Source organism: Ascaphus truei, chromosome 2 (genome assembly GCF_040206685.1).
Source record: "Ascaphus truei isolate aAscTru1 chromosome 2, aAscTru1.hap1, whole genome shotgun sequence".
NCBI classification, from domain to species: Eukaryota; Metazoa; Chordata; class Amphibia; order Anura; family Ascaphidae; genus Ascaphus; species Ascaphus truei.
Window position 1 is genome coordinate 120,479,692 of NC_134484.1, and position 16,054 is coordinate 120,495,745.

The 16,054-nt window shown below is 42.6% G+C and overlaps 1 protein-coding gene across 1 annotated transcript in view; it reads right to left on the reverse strand.

Moving 5' to 3' along the window:
* The window catches only part of LOC142485628 (chloride channel protein C-like), a 169,613-nt gene that overhangs the window by 71,660 nt on the left and 81,899 nt on the right, over positions 1–16,054 (reverse strand). The window contains exons 11-13 of the mRNA XM_075584477.1: positions 13,997–14,106; positions 12,617–12,788; positions 11,531–11,702 (exon numbers count right to left, since the gene is read on the reverse strand). Of these exons, the coding sequence (XP_075440592.1) occupies positions 11,531–11,702; positions 12,617–12,788; positions 13,997–14,106 (454 nt within the window). The remainder of the gene's footprint in view (positions 1–11,530; positions 11,703–12,616; positions 12,789–13,996; positions 14,107–16,054) is intronic.

The following is a 16,054-nucleotide window of genomic DNA, read 5'->3' on the forward strand; positions in this document are numbered from 1 at the left end:
AGGCCCTGTGAGCCTACAGGTTATACAGCATATGGTAGTGGCCTGTGTTCGCTAGGAACCAGGGCTGCACAAGCATCAGGGGTAACAGCAGGAAAAAAGAAGCAATGTTTCGGACCTCCCGCTCCTTTCTCAAGCTTGAGAAAGGAGCGGGAGGTCCGAAACGTCGCTTCTTTTTTCTTGCTTTTACCCCTGATGCTTGTGTTTCTACATTAAATTGTTTTTGCATTTGAATTGGTGAGTGCTGCGGATTTTGTACATCCGGATTTTATATTTATATAAAATCAAAAACGAATAGACGATACCATTCTGTGGCTAACTAAATGCTTTTATTTGTGCGAGCTTTCGAGATACACTGATCTCTTCTTCCAGCGATGTTACAATGGATAAAGCAAGAAAGGGATTTAGTTAAAAACAGTGCAGTGTGTGAGTGTGAGTGTGAGTGTGAGAGTGAGAGTGTGTGAGAGAGTGTGTGTGTGTGTGTGTGTGTGTGTGTGTGTGTGTGTGTGTGTGTGTGTGTGTGTGTGTGTGTGTGTGTGTGCGCATGTTTTGTGGGTATTGGGGAAGGGGCGGCTATAGTGTGTGACATTGTAAAATTATATAGTCATGAGATATTCATATAGAAAATGCTAAGAGTGATTACTAGAAAATTTTTGCTCACCAGCATTGGCCACGTCATCCTCTATGCCATAAATGGATATGCTACGAGAGACTGAAAAATCATATGAGCTATAGTTGGGAAAGAAATATTCAGCTAAGCATCTGTTAGAAGCATTAAATTAACACATTGCACTTTTTGGTGAGGTTTATGGGGATTAATCAAAGAAGTACTCTAGCTTTACTCTTTAGCTAAAGACAGCTTGATTTACCAACATAAATATCGTTTACTTTCAATTGGGAAAATGCCAGTGCAAAATCAGCTCAATAAAAAATTAATTTTGCGGATTTCCAAAAACCAGAGAAAACTTTGCTACAGTAAATCTCCCTCAATTAAGTTTTCTACATTTTCATTTACCAGCCAGAATGGGAAAGCTTGAAATCTTTCTCTAAGCACAGAAATACTAAATGCTTCAGGAATAAATTGCAGTGCAATAATAATAATATAAATCTGCCCTCTGGGAGATCACAGAAATGCTGCCTATTTGGGTGTGTGGAGGAGATTCAATGCAAGTATTTTTCTCATAGTGGCCCTATCTAGCGCATCGTTAACAATCTGGTCTTCACAGCAGAAGAAACAGGTCCCTGCAGTATATCTACTAGCAGTTCAAGTGCTGCGGCCAGATGTAATAAATCAATAAATGTATGGTCCTATACGGGATGAACACCTATTATAAAGCTGCACCACATATGATGAGATCTCAATCCTCTGGGGTAAGCCTCAAACATGCATTCAACCTCTTACACCAAGGGTGCTCAACTCCAGTCATCCTCCCCTCCCCTCCCCCAACAGGTCAGGTTTTCAGGATATCCCTGCTTCAGCACAGGTTAACAATTCCCTTATCTTGAAACTTGTGAGTATAGATGGCTAGAGGAGGAGAGGAAAAAACATATCTGTATATAACTCGCTGCTCATAAACAGCTGATTTGTTTGTCACTCACTGTTGTACTCTATATTTTGCGGAGTTTAACTTTCAGAAAGTGCTGCTTACAGTGGTGTTACATTCTACTCGCCTATCACGATAACCCTGTGCCTGTCTGCTAATAATATAATAATTGTGAGTCATTACATATCTAGCCAACTACAATATGTGTGTAAAAAAAACAACTTGCACTTAGAATTTTTTGCAATGTTTCTCCCTGCCTCTCTGCTAATTTGTCAGTGTAGCCCCTTCTCCCCCCAGTAACCCCACCCCCCTTCACACTGCTGGTGGATTCTTGGTCCTATTTCTCACTATTCCTTTCATTCATTTATTGCCCTGTCTGTTAAGTTACTATTCCCTCTGCCATTTCTTCTCTGCCTAATCTGCCTAGATTGTTACCTTGAATTGTTCATCTCTGTTAAACTCCTGGAATCTCTGTAAATCAGTATTGCCGGCCTGAGGAAGAGAGGAGACCTCTCGAAAGCTAGTCTTATAATATCAAGTGATAGTCCAAATAAAAAAGGTATCACCTAATATTGAACAACTCATTTACTCTGCACTATCGCAACTGAACTAACACGGCTATTTAGATTGTAAGCTCGTCGGAGCAGGGACTCCTTTTCCTAAATGTCACTTTTATGTCTGAAGCACTTCTTCCCATTATGTGTCATTTGTATTATTTGTTATTTATATTATGTCACGTGTATTACTGCTGTGAAGCGCTTTGTACATTAATGGCGCTATATAAATAAAGATATATATACATACATTTATTTCTATTTAATTTTAAAAAGCAACTTAGTGGGACACTGATTCCATTGGATGTACAGTACGGTCAATAGTAATCAGAAAAAAAGACATTTGTAACAGTTCAATTATTCTACCTTCAATGATTAAAGTTATGTTTTCAATAAAATAGCTACTGTTTGCTACTTTTGGTTGTGACGCTACCTTCTGCACTGCAATTTAATGTACAGCAGCACCGCCTTGTGGCAACGGATGTGCTACCCCCACAGATACAAATCAGCTGATAGCACACTATTGGCCATTAGAAGCGCAGATATTATAAAGGAGACAGACATCAAAGACAAAGAAAGAAGGACAAACAATCTCCCGAAAAATGAGAATGGAAGAGAATGAGTGGAGTAAGAAAAGAGGATCCCATTAAGTGGCTACATCACACTCTGGCATTAAAAGGTCTGGATGTTCAATGTCCAGGGTGGCACGGGGTGGGTGAAAGGGAAGCTGATGTGCGTAGTGGACAAACACAGATCTTCTGCGTCCATTTCCCCAGAGGGAGAGATGCTGACGTTTTATGTTTTGCAAAAGTTACTTGCAAGTGCTGTGGCCTGGAATATCACGGCACATGCAATAACTACAGTATATACAAAGGGATTGTCATAGCATCGAACTGGATAAGACATCTTTTCATTACAGTAACTGCCTACATGTAATTCTCACACTTCTCTAAAGTATACTTTTCAAAATAAACAATAAGATACTAGAATTTATAACAATAGCACCTTACATGGTATCCTGTTTATTTTGTGATGTTTTTACAATGCACTTGATATGTATATATATATATATATATATATATATATATATATATATATATATATATATATATATATATATATATATATATATATATATATATGTATATACTGTACATGATATTCCATCATTGTTGAGTGAGCACACTATTGCGTTATATGTTGTTTAAATTATACTTTGAAGTATATACAGTAGTTACAGTTTTCCTAGTAATCAATATATCTCTATAGATAGAGGGACTACAGGAAGGCCATAAGCACTCATGCCAGTAGGTTCTAGAAATATGTCACACACTTTAGGAATCTTTTGTAAATATGCTCTGTTACACAATGTATTGCAATGATGCTTCATATATGATCAGGGTCGCCGGCAGAAATCATTGGGCCCAGGACAAACATATGAAGCAGGGCGTAATAGGTCGGGGTGGAATGAGCTAATTGGTCGGGGAGGGTATAAGGAGGTGATGGACCTGGGGGTGGGTACCAAGGATGTAATGCGTCCAGGGATATACAAGGAGGTAATGGGTTGGGGTATATATAAGGAGGTAATGGGTAATGGGTAGGGGGGAGTTTAAAGAGGCAATGGGTAAGGGGGGATATAAGAATGAATGTGTGTGGGGGAAGGGTATAAATAGTCCTGGGAGGGAGGGTATAAGGAGATCCTGAGGAGGAGATAAGGGGGTACTGGGCTTGGGGAGGGAAGATGTAGGGGGTACTGGGCCTGGGCATGGGGGTACAAGTGTACATCTGCATTGCCCCAGAGATGGATGCCTGATGGGGTTCCCCAAGAGCTGCTCCCCTCTGCACAGAACCAGCATGCTAAGGGTCATCTTCTGCTTTTGCATGTACAATGAAGAACGTCAACTCCACCCACTAGAATGTTAATGAGCCATGAAGACAAAGGACTTTGAATCAACAGCTACATTCAATCTGAACCCCTTCAGTGTACATCTGAGTCGCCCCAAAGCCGGACAGCCTTTGGCACAGTCGAAGGACAGCTAAAGGGTGAGCCCTTTGCTGCTGTTCGCTGATTTTTAGTGATGTTAAAGATTCTCTATTTCAATGTGAAGCTCCCCAGCCCTTTAATCCCCTGTACCCAAAATATCGAACTCTATCTGCCCATGAAATGTCTCTGAATTGACTGTATAACCTCTGTTCATTTAATGTAACCATGTATTGTTATATCTCTGTGCCCAGGACATACTTGAAAAAGAGAGGTAACTCTCAATGTATTACTTCCTGATAAAACATTTTAGAAATAAATAAAATAAGGGGTTACTGGTCCTGGGTAGGAGGGGGGGGGTAAGTGGGGTTACTTGGCATATAAAGGGTACTGGGCCTAGGGAAAGGGGTATAAGGGGGTACACAGCCTTTGGAGGGGGGTATAGTGGTGTACTGGGCATGGGGAGCGGGCTTAGTGGGCTTACCTGCAGCCCTTGGATGGAACTGCAGACCCGGTGGAGGCCTGCAGTATGAGAGCCTGGGGACTCCCCCCTTCCAGATGGGCGTCAACCAGTAAAGGAGAGGGCCCTGCCTTGGGGTCCTGGGGAAGGGGAGGGCCCTTCTTGCCTGCAAAGGGGCAACTCTAGCATTGCAGCAGGAGGAGGTGTGGGCCCATTTGACTGAAAGTCCTGGGAAAGCAGTTCCGGCTGCCCCCCCCCCCCCCCCTGTCGATGGCCATGTATATTATTTCACTGAAGTGCTGCATCCAAATCCACGCAAGTAATTTGCATACTGAAATACCCGTGTGGATTACTATATGTGGGAAAGACCACTTGAATGCTAAAACTGAGATTCATAGAACATACTGTACAGTAAAAGCAAAATGACTAAGGCTAAGGAGGAGACGGTCCTAATAGAATATTGTAATACACACAGACACACCATCGCTTCACTCAAATGTATGGGTATAGAACATAGCAAGCAGACAGCAGCAGGCACAGATAGAGACACCACCGTATTGAGAAGGGAATCTTATTGGATCTATACGCTAGAACAGTACATCAGTTAGGTCTAAACGATAATATCCAACTAGCATATTATCTAGAAACAAAATAATTTACATGCATTATAATTAGCGTGACCATATTTGTCCCAGCATAAATCGGAACAAATGATGCACATTCGCAGTTGCGCCCATGACTGCACGTGTGAACGGCGAGAGCTGTCGGCGAGTGCCAATCTCGCATGCCAGCTGGCAAGCACCGATCTCGCTTGCGCGGCTGGCAAGAGCGCACAAGCGGCCGGTGCCGATAGAAAAACGGGACAGTGGCCCAAAAAGTCAGGACTGAAAAACCGGGACTGTGCCAGATAAACCGGGACATTTGGTCACCCTAATAGTAATGGAGAATCTTTTACTTTTAGTTTTCAGCGCAAATTGGATTTTTAATGATGCTGCTGCTGCTGCTGCTGCTGCTGCTGCTGCTGCTTCTGCTGCTGCTGCTGCTTTTCATCTATATGAAAATGTACTACATCTTTCTTAAAGATAGTATGTAAAGTTAGATGTTTCTTATGGAGTAGTTGAATTTGTATTTTTGCCTTCTCTCCTGTAGGAAATTTCTGTTATTCCCAAAGGCTCCAAAAGTCAAAGTGAATAAGAGACCTTCATTTGTTGCACTACATAGTGATTATTGCTAATCATTCTGGTTCATTCTGCAGAGTCACCTCACCCTTGTTGCCCGCCCCGATACCATCAGGAGGCGGGTACTACCAACAAACGAGGGCGAGAGACCCCGGTGAAGAGAACTCTATCCAGAATTAGTTCCCCGGCCCACTGGGGATCTGAGCTGGGGAATCCTCCATGGTGCACTGAGCGCGGGCGAGTACCTTGCCCACTTCACGTTCTCCCCAACCACATGCCCATTTTGTGGCACAAGTGAGTCTGTGTTCCATATTTATTTTAGTTGCGCCTGACTGCACCCCCTCTTGTCATTCTTGAGGGGCCACCTCCTGCAGTTCTGGTTGCACTTCTCCCCGCACCTTTTTATTTTTGGGTGCCCAGTATCCCAGAACACTAGGGCCAGAGACCTCCTTGTCAACCTGCTCCTGGCATTAGCCAAACTGGCTATTTATAAGTCTAGGAAGCAGCGTTTGGCTGGGGAGGTATCCCTCACCTGCCAGGACTTATTCCGAGTGCTGGTGCACTCCCGTATCCGAGCAGAGAACACCCATGCTGTGGCCACTGGGCAGGAAGCTGCATTCACTTCCCAGTTGGCCTTAAGCGGGGTGCTCTGCTCGGTATCCCCCAATGGTTTTTCTTTTAAACTCCACCTCCTCCTTTAGTGCACTTAGTTTTCAGTTACAGGTGCACTCAAATACTGTTTTTTGTTGTACAGTATATTTGTTTTAAACCTTTTTCTTTTTCTGGTTGGTCCTGGCTGGCTAACCAGATGCTGTACTTACTGATTGGCTGGCTTCGCCAGCCAATCAGTTAAAAGTTTTTAAAATATATGTCTGGTTCATTCTGATGTACACAGTAGGATACCCAGATTTCCTTCTGTAGTAGTGTTTAGGTTTATTCATATTGGTGCTAAAGAGAGGTAACTTTTTGTGTTTTTTTATCTTTTTATTAAATTCAGCAGTGGATCTGGGGGAAGGGCTTTTTTTGGCACTTTGGCACTTGGGACTCTCCGCACTACATGTTCATGCATTGGAGGAGATCCAGTGACATCAGCTCCCAAGTGACGCGACTCGTACATGGCGCCATTACACAGTGAGGGGCACCTGTCCGTTGGCCTCTAAAGGTGCCTAAGGGCTTGCTTTGACGTCATCACTCTTGGACGGGGTCCCGGGGCGGGCGCAACTCTAAATGGGTGTGTTTGTATCAGGCTGTACCTGTGAGGATGGGAGCTGCCTCATCTATTTAAATGATTTTCCCCCTTTGGTATATTAGTCATGTTCTTGAGGAAGGCTGGAGTTCCAGCCGTAACGTTGGATGCTTTTTCTTTGACCCAATTACATTTTTTAATACAAATCTGCAGTGCCCATTTCCTTGCTTTCTTTATTGGTATCACTCATTCATAAGGACAGCGGCAAGACTACCCCTGGGATCGGGAGTACCGGTAACTATGTATCTAACACTCTCACTATTAGAGTTTTAACAGTCACTGCTCCGATAGATCGTTTCTTCATGTCTAAGAATCACGGGTAATATTTGTTGAGAAACAAATCATGCATATTCAATCATTTTAAGTCATATTTACAAAGTGCACTGCCATATTACGGCCCATTCACATGAATTGCATTGTAGTTATCCATTTGTCAAAACAAGTTTTATAGTAATTAAAAATAACAGTCTTTTCACAAGGAAAACACATGTAGTCATATTAGTTGATTGACGAAATGTCTATTATTATCGTTATGAATATTGCTTAATAAAGTTTTAGGCATGGCTGGATTAAAGTGAGATCTAAGTATTGGATAAATAACTTCTATTATTGCCTAATATGGCACCTATGCATAAGTCTTTTGTACCCCCATTAAGTAACTGACATTTTTTTTTAATTTTTTTGTCTAATTAAATGATGATTTAGAATAATATCCCTCAGGCATAATGTACAAAGCCATTTATCAGCAAGATTTTATCAATAAAAATTTCCTGTCACATAATATCTGTGTAGTTAGAGCGTGAGATTGCTTACATTGGATCTTTCCAAATAGAAGATTCTCAAATAAAAGCCAAGAAAAACGAACTAAAGTCTTTTTTAATTTATCAGCCAATATATGAGAGAACGTGAGCACTTTATTATTTGAGACGCTGCCTTTTATGAGATATTTGCCATGTCACATACAAATCCTCCCTCTCTCCTCCCCACCTTTTGAAATCCACCCAAATATAATTCCTCTTTTCCTAATCAGTGACATTTATTTTTGTACAGGGATCCTGCAGTATCTGTTTAGCCAACATGGAAAATGCAAGGGATATTCTGACACCTAGGGGATTTAACTGAATATTGCAGCCTAAACAAGCAAGCAAAAATCATGAAACTGTGTCATATGAAAAGAGGAAAGACATAAAAGCATTATAACCCATCTAGCAAGCAGCAAATAGCGCAGTGCCTGTAAGGAGTACATGATGATGTTTCCATACATAGCTTGGGAGCTACAGTACGTATCAAGCAAGCCGTGCTATACACGTTTCTACTGAATAAGGTTGTGATTATACCTCCTTATACCTCCTGAGATTATACCTCCTGCTGGGCGGAAGCGCAATCTGGTGATGTCACCACTGCGATCCGGCAAAGCGGCAAGTGAATGGAAACCAGGAGGCAGCTGGAGGAGGCCGGGAGGCGTGGTGGAGGCGTGGTCGTGAGCGGTTCGCCCTCATTGGCCGTCACCTGCTCAAAACAAAATGTCATGTCTGCTCTCCAATCTGCCGCCCTGCAGTTCCAGGCAGCGCGCGTGGCGTACGAGGTACGACGAAACAACGAAAGTTGTTGAAAAGTAGGACATCGTTAACTTGGAAAAATCGGAGTTAACTGATGGCTTCCAGAAAAGCGGCAGCAAGAAAATGAAGATCCTCACCGATAAAGAAAATGCTGAAATGAAATTTAAGGCTTTACCTGGATTGCTGCCATTTGTTTTTGAGCCGCGTGGCATCGCGCCACGTGACGCCTCAGGCCAGTTTTGGTATAATCACGGCCTAATATTTAATCATAGTAAACTGAGAGTAGCTCAGCTCAGAGCTGTCAATTTAATTAAGGAGAAAAATGACCGGCTCACTAAAACGGATACACAACAATATTTGCATTAATTATCTCCAGTTTCAGAATGATTCCTGACATGACTTAAAATGCCAAAAATCAGAAGTGTGGTATTCAACTTTCCCCTTATCCAGTTAAACTACATTTCAGGCATCTAGGGGGGGGGGGGATTGAACTATATATCACTATTCAGTCACTACGTACCTATGTAACACTGAACACAAGTAGCAGTTTCTCATTTTTTGTTTCCTCCTTTTTTCCCCATGTATAGGAAGCAGGGAGTCTCTGGGACTGAGCCATGTTAAAGCTGCAGTTCAGTCTTTTTTTTTTTTTTATTTCTTTTTTTACTTCAATACAGTAGTTTTATGTGTGCAATCTCTAATTACCTAAAGAACTGTATAGCTGCAGGTCAATTCGTTCTCCATGTATTGATAGGTCGAAATTTGGTGACATAATTAGTGAAGGGATCTGTTTATATTCTGCTTGTCTGTCAGTGGAAGCTCATGAATATTCATGAGCAATTCTGCACTGACATGTCCTAGAGGGAGGGCAGGGCTGACAAAGGGGTGTGCCAGGGCTTGTGACAGGACATGAAGGGGCAGTGCCTTAGCAAATGGCTGTTAAAATAGAATACAAGAAAATTGGTCTTTAAAAGTTGTTTTTTTTAAAACAGAAAATGCTAAAAGTATTTTTTCTTACTACAGAACTGATTTATTAAAAAAAACACACATGCAGGATATTAACTGAACTGCAGCTTTAATTTCAGCTCAGGGGACCCTCTGCTTCCCAAAATACTTACCAGGGAAGGTACTGCCGGAAGGGTCCCTTCCAGGGGAAACAAAATGGAAGTTTAAATTGTCTGCATCACACTGGTCAATATAAGGACGCAACATTATCTGTTGTGAATTTCTATTTGCCCTGCATCGTGTAGGGGATTTATTTTAACCCTCTAGAAAGTACCATCAGCACCTTCTCCGGTATGTATCTTGTGAAGCAGGGTGTCCTCAGAACTTACATTAGCGAGGTTCAGCTCCAGAGACCCCCTACTTCCTATACTTGTGTAGCCAGGTCCCCCTCTGCGTGTCGGCACCCCCCCCCCCACCCCCTCCCGGTACTCACCTCCGCGGCGGTTGGGTAAGGGCGGCCGGTTGCGGGTGAGGTGCGGGCGCGTGTGCACGCCGGGCGCGTGTACACGCCGTGCGCGCACATTGGAGATGCCGGGCGGTAGAGGAGCGGTGAGCACATCTCCAGGGGCACCGGGGGCTCCCTCAGAGGGTGCCGCCATCTTAGCTTGTGCGCACGCATGCGCAGTTAGAAGCGCGCGAAGAGGCGGCCAATCAGGAGAAGGCTCTGAGCAGGGACTTCAAGTCCCATGAGCCTTAGGACACCCCACGTGACGCCAGGGAACAAATAGGGTGTGAGGATCCTCCTAGACAGGGAATAGGAATCTGTCACAGAGCCCATGCTAGTGAGTCAGCGCAAGGAGAGACTAGGGGAAGGACGTGAGGGTGCAGGGGTCAGTGACCCACTGCATTAGGCCAGCAGCCAACTAGGCCCCAGTTAGGCCCTGAGCCACACAGTAAGGTTGTGGTTCTTCAGGGACAGGCCCTAGGTTAGGGACCCTCCCCCATTAGAGTATACATTGACAGTCAGGGACACAGCGCTTCCTACCAAGAGGCTTGGGATCAGGCCTACTCCGCAGAGAGAGCACGCTGGTGGAACCGGACGTCGCCCAGGAGGTCGTCGGTTCCTTTTTGAAGATCCTTTGAATGCCCAGGTGCCGCCGCACTGGGCAGGTATTGTTACGCACGTGCACCAACTACAGAGTACTCACATATAGTGGCAGCGCTGACCACGGGACAAGGGTTATACTGTGGACACGGTGTGGGGGTACACGGTGGTGGGCAGGAGGTATACACTCAAAAGTGGAAGTGAATGACGGTTGGGACCTATAGAGTATAAGATATATGTACAGTAAAGTTTATTCTTGCTTCAAAATATCAACTGTGTGTTATTGGGTTGTGTCCTGTGAGGCCCCCCCCTCCCGCTCTGTCGGGATCCCTCTCAAGTAGAGGTGTTGCACCATGAGATTGCGAATATACATATATATCCCAGGCTCTCAGTGCGGAGGCTTAGACTCCTGCAAGCCATACAGGTACATACAGCAGTAGTCGCGTCTGTGTTCACAGGGAACACCCGTTACACTTGGTTAAAAAAACTGTTCCATAAATATTGGGGAAATTGTTGTTTAATATTTGCTGTTTCTTCTGAGTAATGAATATTTCTGCCTAAACCTGCCATTTGTCAGTGTGTTTACACCGGGCCACCCATAATATAGGTCCAGCAAAAATAATTGATGGGGCTCGAAGTGAGGATTTTTGTCCATTCATTCATCCATACTCATGATGGTTTGTAAACATTGCTATGAAATGTTAGATGACTATCGAGTAGAAAAAAATCATTCCTATAAAACTGCGAACATCATTCAAAAAGCTGTGATATTTGTGGGGGCTATAAATTCAAATCGCTTTCTTATCAATGTGCACTAAATGTAATGTATACTGTGCGAGGTAAGTTTGTGGACTTAGCTTATACTGCAATTGAGGTACATATTGTCTATTCATTCTACTACTGTATGTACTGATCCTTTTACTGTTTTGTATCCCAGACCCATAATAAAGATGTTTGGATTTACCATAATGACAGTGAGGGATATAGTCAATCTGGACACTCCACTGAAATAAGCAGCCGATCCAATTGCAGCAAATAGCCCGGGGTCAATCCATGCTCCATACTCATCACTCCGGACTCCAAACATGGAAACCAGAATCAGGCCGACTATCCTGCCAAACAATGCCCCAGTATACCTGCAAGGGGAACATTTACACTTTCACCTACCGGTACTTCAGATGTCTTGTACTAATGTGTACATTTTACAAACACATAATGTCATCTTATTTTGTTGAACAATATCTCCACACCTCTTTATAAAACAAGTTTATATTCAAAACAGAGCCGAACTGTTGAAGTTCATTCTTTATGCCTTTGATGACACAAAAAATCGAATTCTCCAATGTGTGATTTACCTCTCCCGGGTGGAAGAACACAGTACATCGTTTAAGAAAAGAAAAGCTGACCCAAATTAATATAATGTAATCACTGGGGTCTCTGGTGAGGTTACCAACCTGATGACTATAGTGGATGTTTTTGATTGACGGATTATCTACGTAAACGCCACATATTATCAATATGTTTACTTTTTATTACTGCTGCCTTTATTCCCACTCTGTGTTATCATTCTTCATACATTTTAATCTGTCTGCATTCTGCTTCTTTAAAACTTGGCAATACTTGTGGGGTAAAATAACGATAGAAAGAAAAGCAACTTTTGTTGTCTTCGCCGTTATCAACTTCGTACATTTGCAGTTACTTTATGCATAAAAAAGGAATAAAAGGTCGAAAAGTACAGTATTTTACTAGCACAAATCATATAATACATCACATAGACATTGCATAAATATATACTTTAACCACTTCATCACTAATGAAGCTTGCTTTGTTTTGCAGGTCCACTAAACAATGAAGAGGTTTGTTAAATGCTAAGGTTGAGAGGATGTCATCTAATTAATTATAGCATGTGCAACATATAAATATTTGTACATATGTTTATGTATTTCACAAATAATAATAACAAGATTTCTTGCCTGAGCATTTACATTGTAAATTAAGGCTTACATGGGCAATACTATATGAAAGGCAAAGGAATCGGAATTTTCCTTACAGCATGGGTACAACAAGACCCGTTGCAGCGGCCGTCCCCGCTGTCCAGCAGGAAATGACAAAGTAGAACACCAGCGTTGTGAAGAGAGCAGGAAATCCAAACTTTTCATGGGTTCTGCGCTGGAACAGGATCATTATTCCCTGTTTGCCATTTTTCACCATAAGTGCAGCAGCTTTGCAAAGACAAGAAGTATTATTTATTTGTGTGGCCATCATGCATGAATAATGTCAGCCTCTGGAAGCAAAAGACACGACAGTGACACTCATAAAGCCAACGCCCACTTGGAAAAGGCATTCCTTCCAACTAACTCAAGGTCAAGTGTGATAATGATTAAAGCCAGTCTTTCTTTAGGTTAGTTTTATTTCTTTTTAATGAAAGTTGAAGGTGAAAATGCAAACTCAGGACTGGATCATAATAACAATGTTGACTTGGAGTTAGCAAGTATGAAAATGTTTACTGGGCTTAAGCAGATAAATAGACTAAACGTTGTTCCTAAGCCACACACAGATACTTGGTTGGCCAACATCAATGGATTTGCACTGGATATTTGGACAGTGATGTTGTACATCAAATGCTACTGTAATTCCTTCTCAAAAGCTGTCTTTTTTTACAATGCCCCCACAGGTATATATCTATATAAGCATTAAAAGTGTAAAGAGGGGTAAGAGAGAAAGGGGGGGTGAGAGACGTCAAGAGGGCTGGTGAGAAAGGGAGGGGGTGAGAGAGAGGGAGGTGGAGAGGTAGAAAGGGAGGAGTGGAAGAGAGCAGGTGACAGAGGCGGGGACGAGAGGGTGAAGGAGATGGGGTAAGAGTAAAAGGGAGGACAGAGGTAGAGGACAGTGAGTAAGAGAGGGGGTGAGAGAGAGAGAGGGAGGGAAGGGGGCCAGAGAGGGGTGTGTGAGGGAGGGTTAGAAAGAGAGACAAAGAGAGGGGGTGTGTGAGAGGAGTAGGGTGGGATAAAGAAGGGGAGAGAGAGAGAGAGAGAGAGAGAGAGAGAGAGAGAGAGAGAGAGAGAGAGAGAGAGAGAGAGAGAGAGAGAGAGAGAGAGAGAGAGAAATATAAATATAAATACAAATACAAATACTTTATTTGGTGTTCAGTGATATCAGTCCCTGGCCTAATGTTTCATGGGCAGGTCCGATAATAGTAAGTCCATGGGACAGGGGCCCTGCACGGGGTACCGCATAGGGCCCCTCATTTGCTAATACCAGCCTTGCTTATTAATATTTTAATTTATTTTGAGCATTACGCATACTGTATTTAATTGTGGTGCAGCTGTTTAAAGTCGGCTATTCTTTCTGAATTTTCTTGTTATTTAAGATTTTCAGAATACAAAAATTCAATACTCATTTTCTGCACATTACGACACTGCTGCATTACCTTGGTTGATAGTGTGATTGGAATTTTGTGTTCCATCTGGTTCTACTAATGTCGAGGTAGAAGGACAGTTATATTCAGATACATCCCAAGGTACATGTAGACCATGGGAGCTGTTGAAAAATAGAGACAATAAGAATACCACATTAAAACATACAGAAGGGGTAGGATTAAAATGGATATTTTCAAAAGAATCATGTAGTTTATGGTGATGATAGTGCTAGTAGAAGAAAATCTAATTTTTGGTCTTATTGGTATTTTAGTCAGCCAATTCATGGGATATTTAATTAATTATTTGTTCAAAATACTAAAGCCATTACACACTAATCCTGTTGAAATCTCTTCCTTCTTAGGAACTGAATAGGTAACATGTTTTCATAGTAAACAAATATTTCGCTGACAACTGATAAGTATTTATTATTGTTCTGTGTGAACGTCGGTAACGGATCGGTAACAATGGTATCAAATTGGCAACAATTTATTGAATTGAGAACTTTGGCTTTACTATCCTAACGCAGAAGGGGTGTGGTAAAAGGTAAGAGGCCCACACTATGGAGAAGGGTGTATGGAAAGGAGAAGGAAGGGTGGATGGTTGATTCTGATTTTGTACTGATGCAGCCACGAGTATCTGAACACTTGCCTTTGAAAATCTGGGGCAATCTCCGAGTAATACTGCAATATTTCTGTGACATTTCTGCAGAGAGACTAATGGCCCATCGGATAACACCGCGGGGGTCCCTGGCAGTCTCATTCCGTTTGAATGGGACTGCCAGGGACCCCCGCTGTGTTAATATGATGGGCCATTAGTCTGTATGCAGAAATGTCACAGAAATGTTGCCCCATTACTGGGGTATTGCCCAAGATTTTCAAAAGCAAGTGTTCAGATACTCGTGGCTGCATCAGTAGCTAGTAAAGGAGACTGGGAAATGTCTGATATTGAAAGGCATAGCACAGCTGAGATAAGTTCATCAGCGAGGCAGACGGAAAGCCTGAATTGGAGTTGCGACTCCTCCTCCACACAACAAATACAGGCATAGGCTTCCAATTGTCATGTGTGTACGTAGGTAATAAATCAGTAACAGTGGTAATTAATTGGTAACAATTTATTGAATTACTAAAGGAATTAGCACTTTAATTTGGGGATAGGAAATTTAAGGTGCCGAGAAAGTACTGTGTCTGGACAGCAATGTATTTGACAGAGGTGCCAGGCATGAGAGAAAGGCTGGGCAGCTTAAAATACAGCGAGCAGGGTAAAAAATAAATAATTAGAGAGGTCAAAACAGCCACCCTGCTACTCTCGGAAACGAGTTCACTTCCTTTGGGGCCTGAGCTCTTAGCCATGCTGCTTTTACCCCTCGGAATTCTCTGCCTCGAACTCTTTCAGAAGCCGCCAGCTCATTGGAAACCTTTAAAAACAGGCTCAAGACCTTTTTACCCAGGCATTTGATTAATGATCCACAACCTTTCTAGCATTTAATACCTATCTTTCCGTTCTGTATTATCCAATATTTTTATCTGGTTATCTGGTTTTTTTTTTATAGCTTTAAATGTTTTCTCTTTCATGTCATTGTTATTGTGAAGCATTAGGGAAAAAAGCATATATATACAGTAAATAAAGTTGTTATTATTATTATTATTATTATTATTTATTATATAGTATGTGAAGAAATCATTGAAAACAAACAAAAAAATATATACTGGGAGCTTGCACCTTGTTGATTAGGAGGTTGGTGTTCGCTCCCCACCTGTCAACGGCTCTGCGAGTCCCCCTCCTTTCTCCCTCACACACTCCATTTGTCTCACTCCTCTCTATCTCACTCTCTCTTTCTCTATCACTCCTGTCTCTCCCCTTACCCCAACTCTCTCACTCTCCCCCTCACCCCACCTCTCCCCTCACTGTCTCTATCTCACTCTGCCTCCTCCTCATGGGCCCTACCTGTGGAGTTTGAGTAAGGGGTCCATCCAGGCCCTACCCGGCGCCAGAGGGTGGCCCACCCAGGCGACCGATACCAGAAGTTGACTTTTGTTCGGACCACCAGTGTGGGCCCCCCTCTACCACCG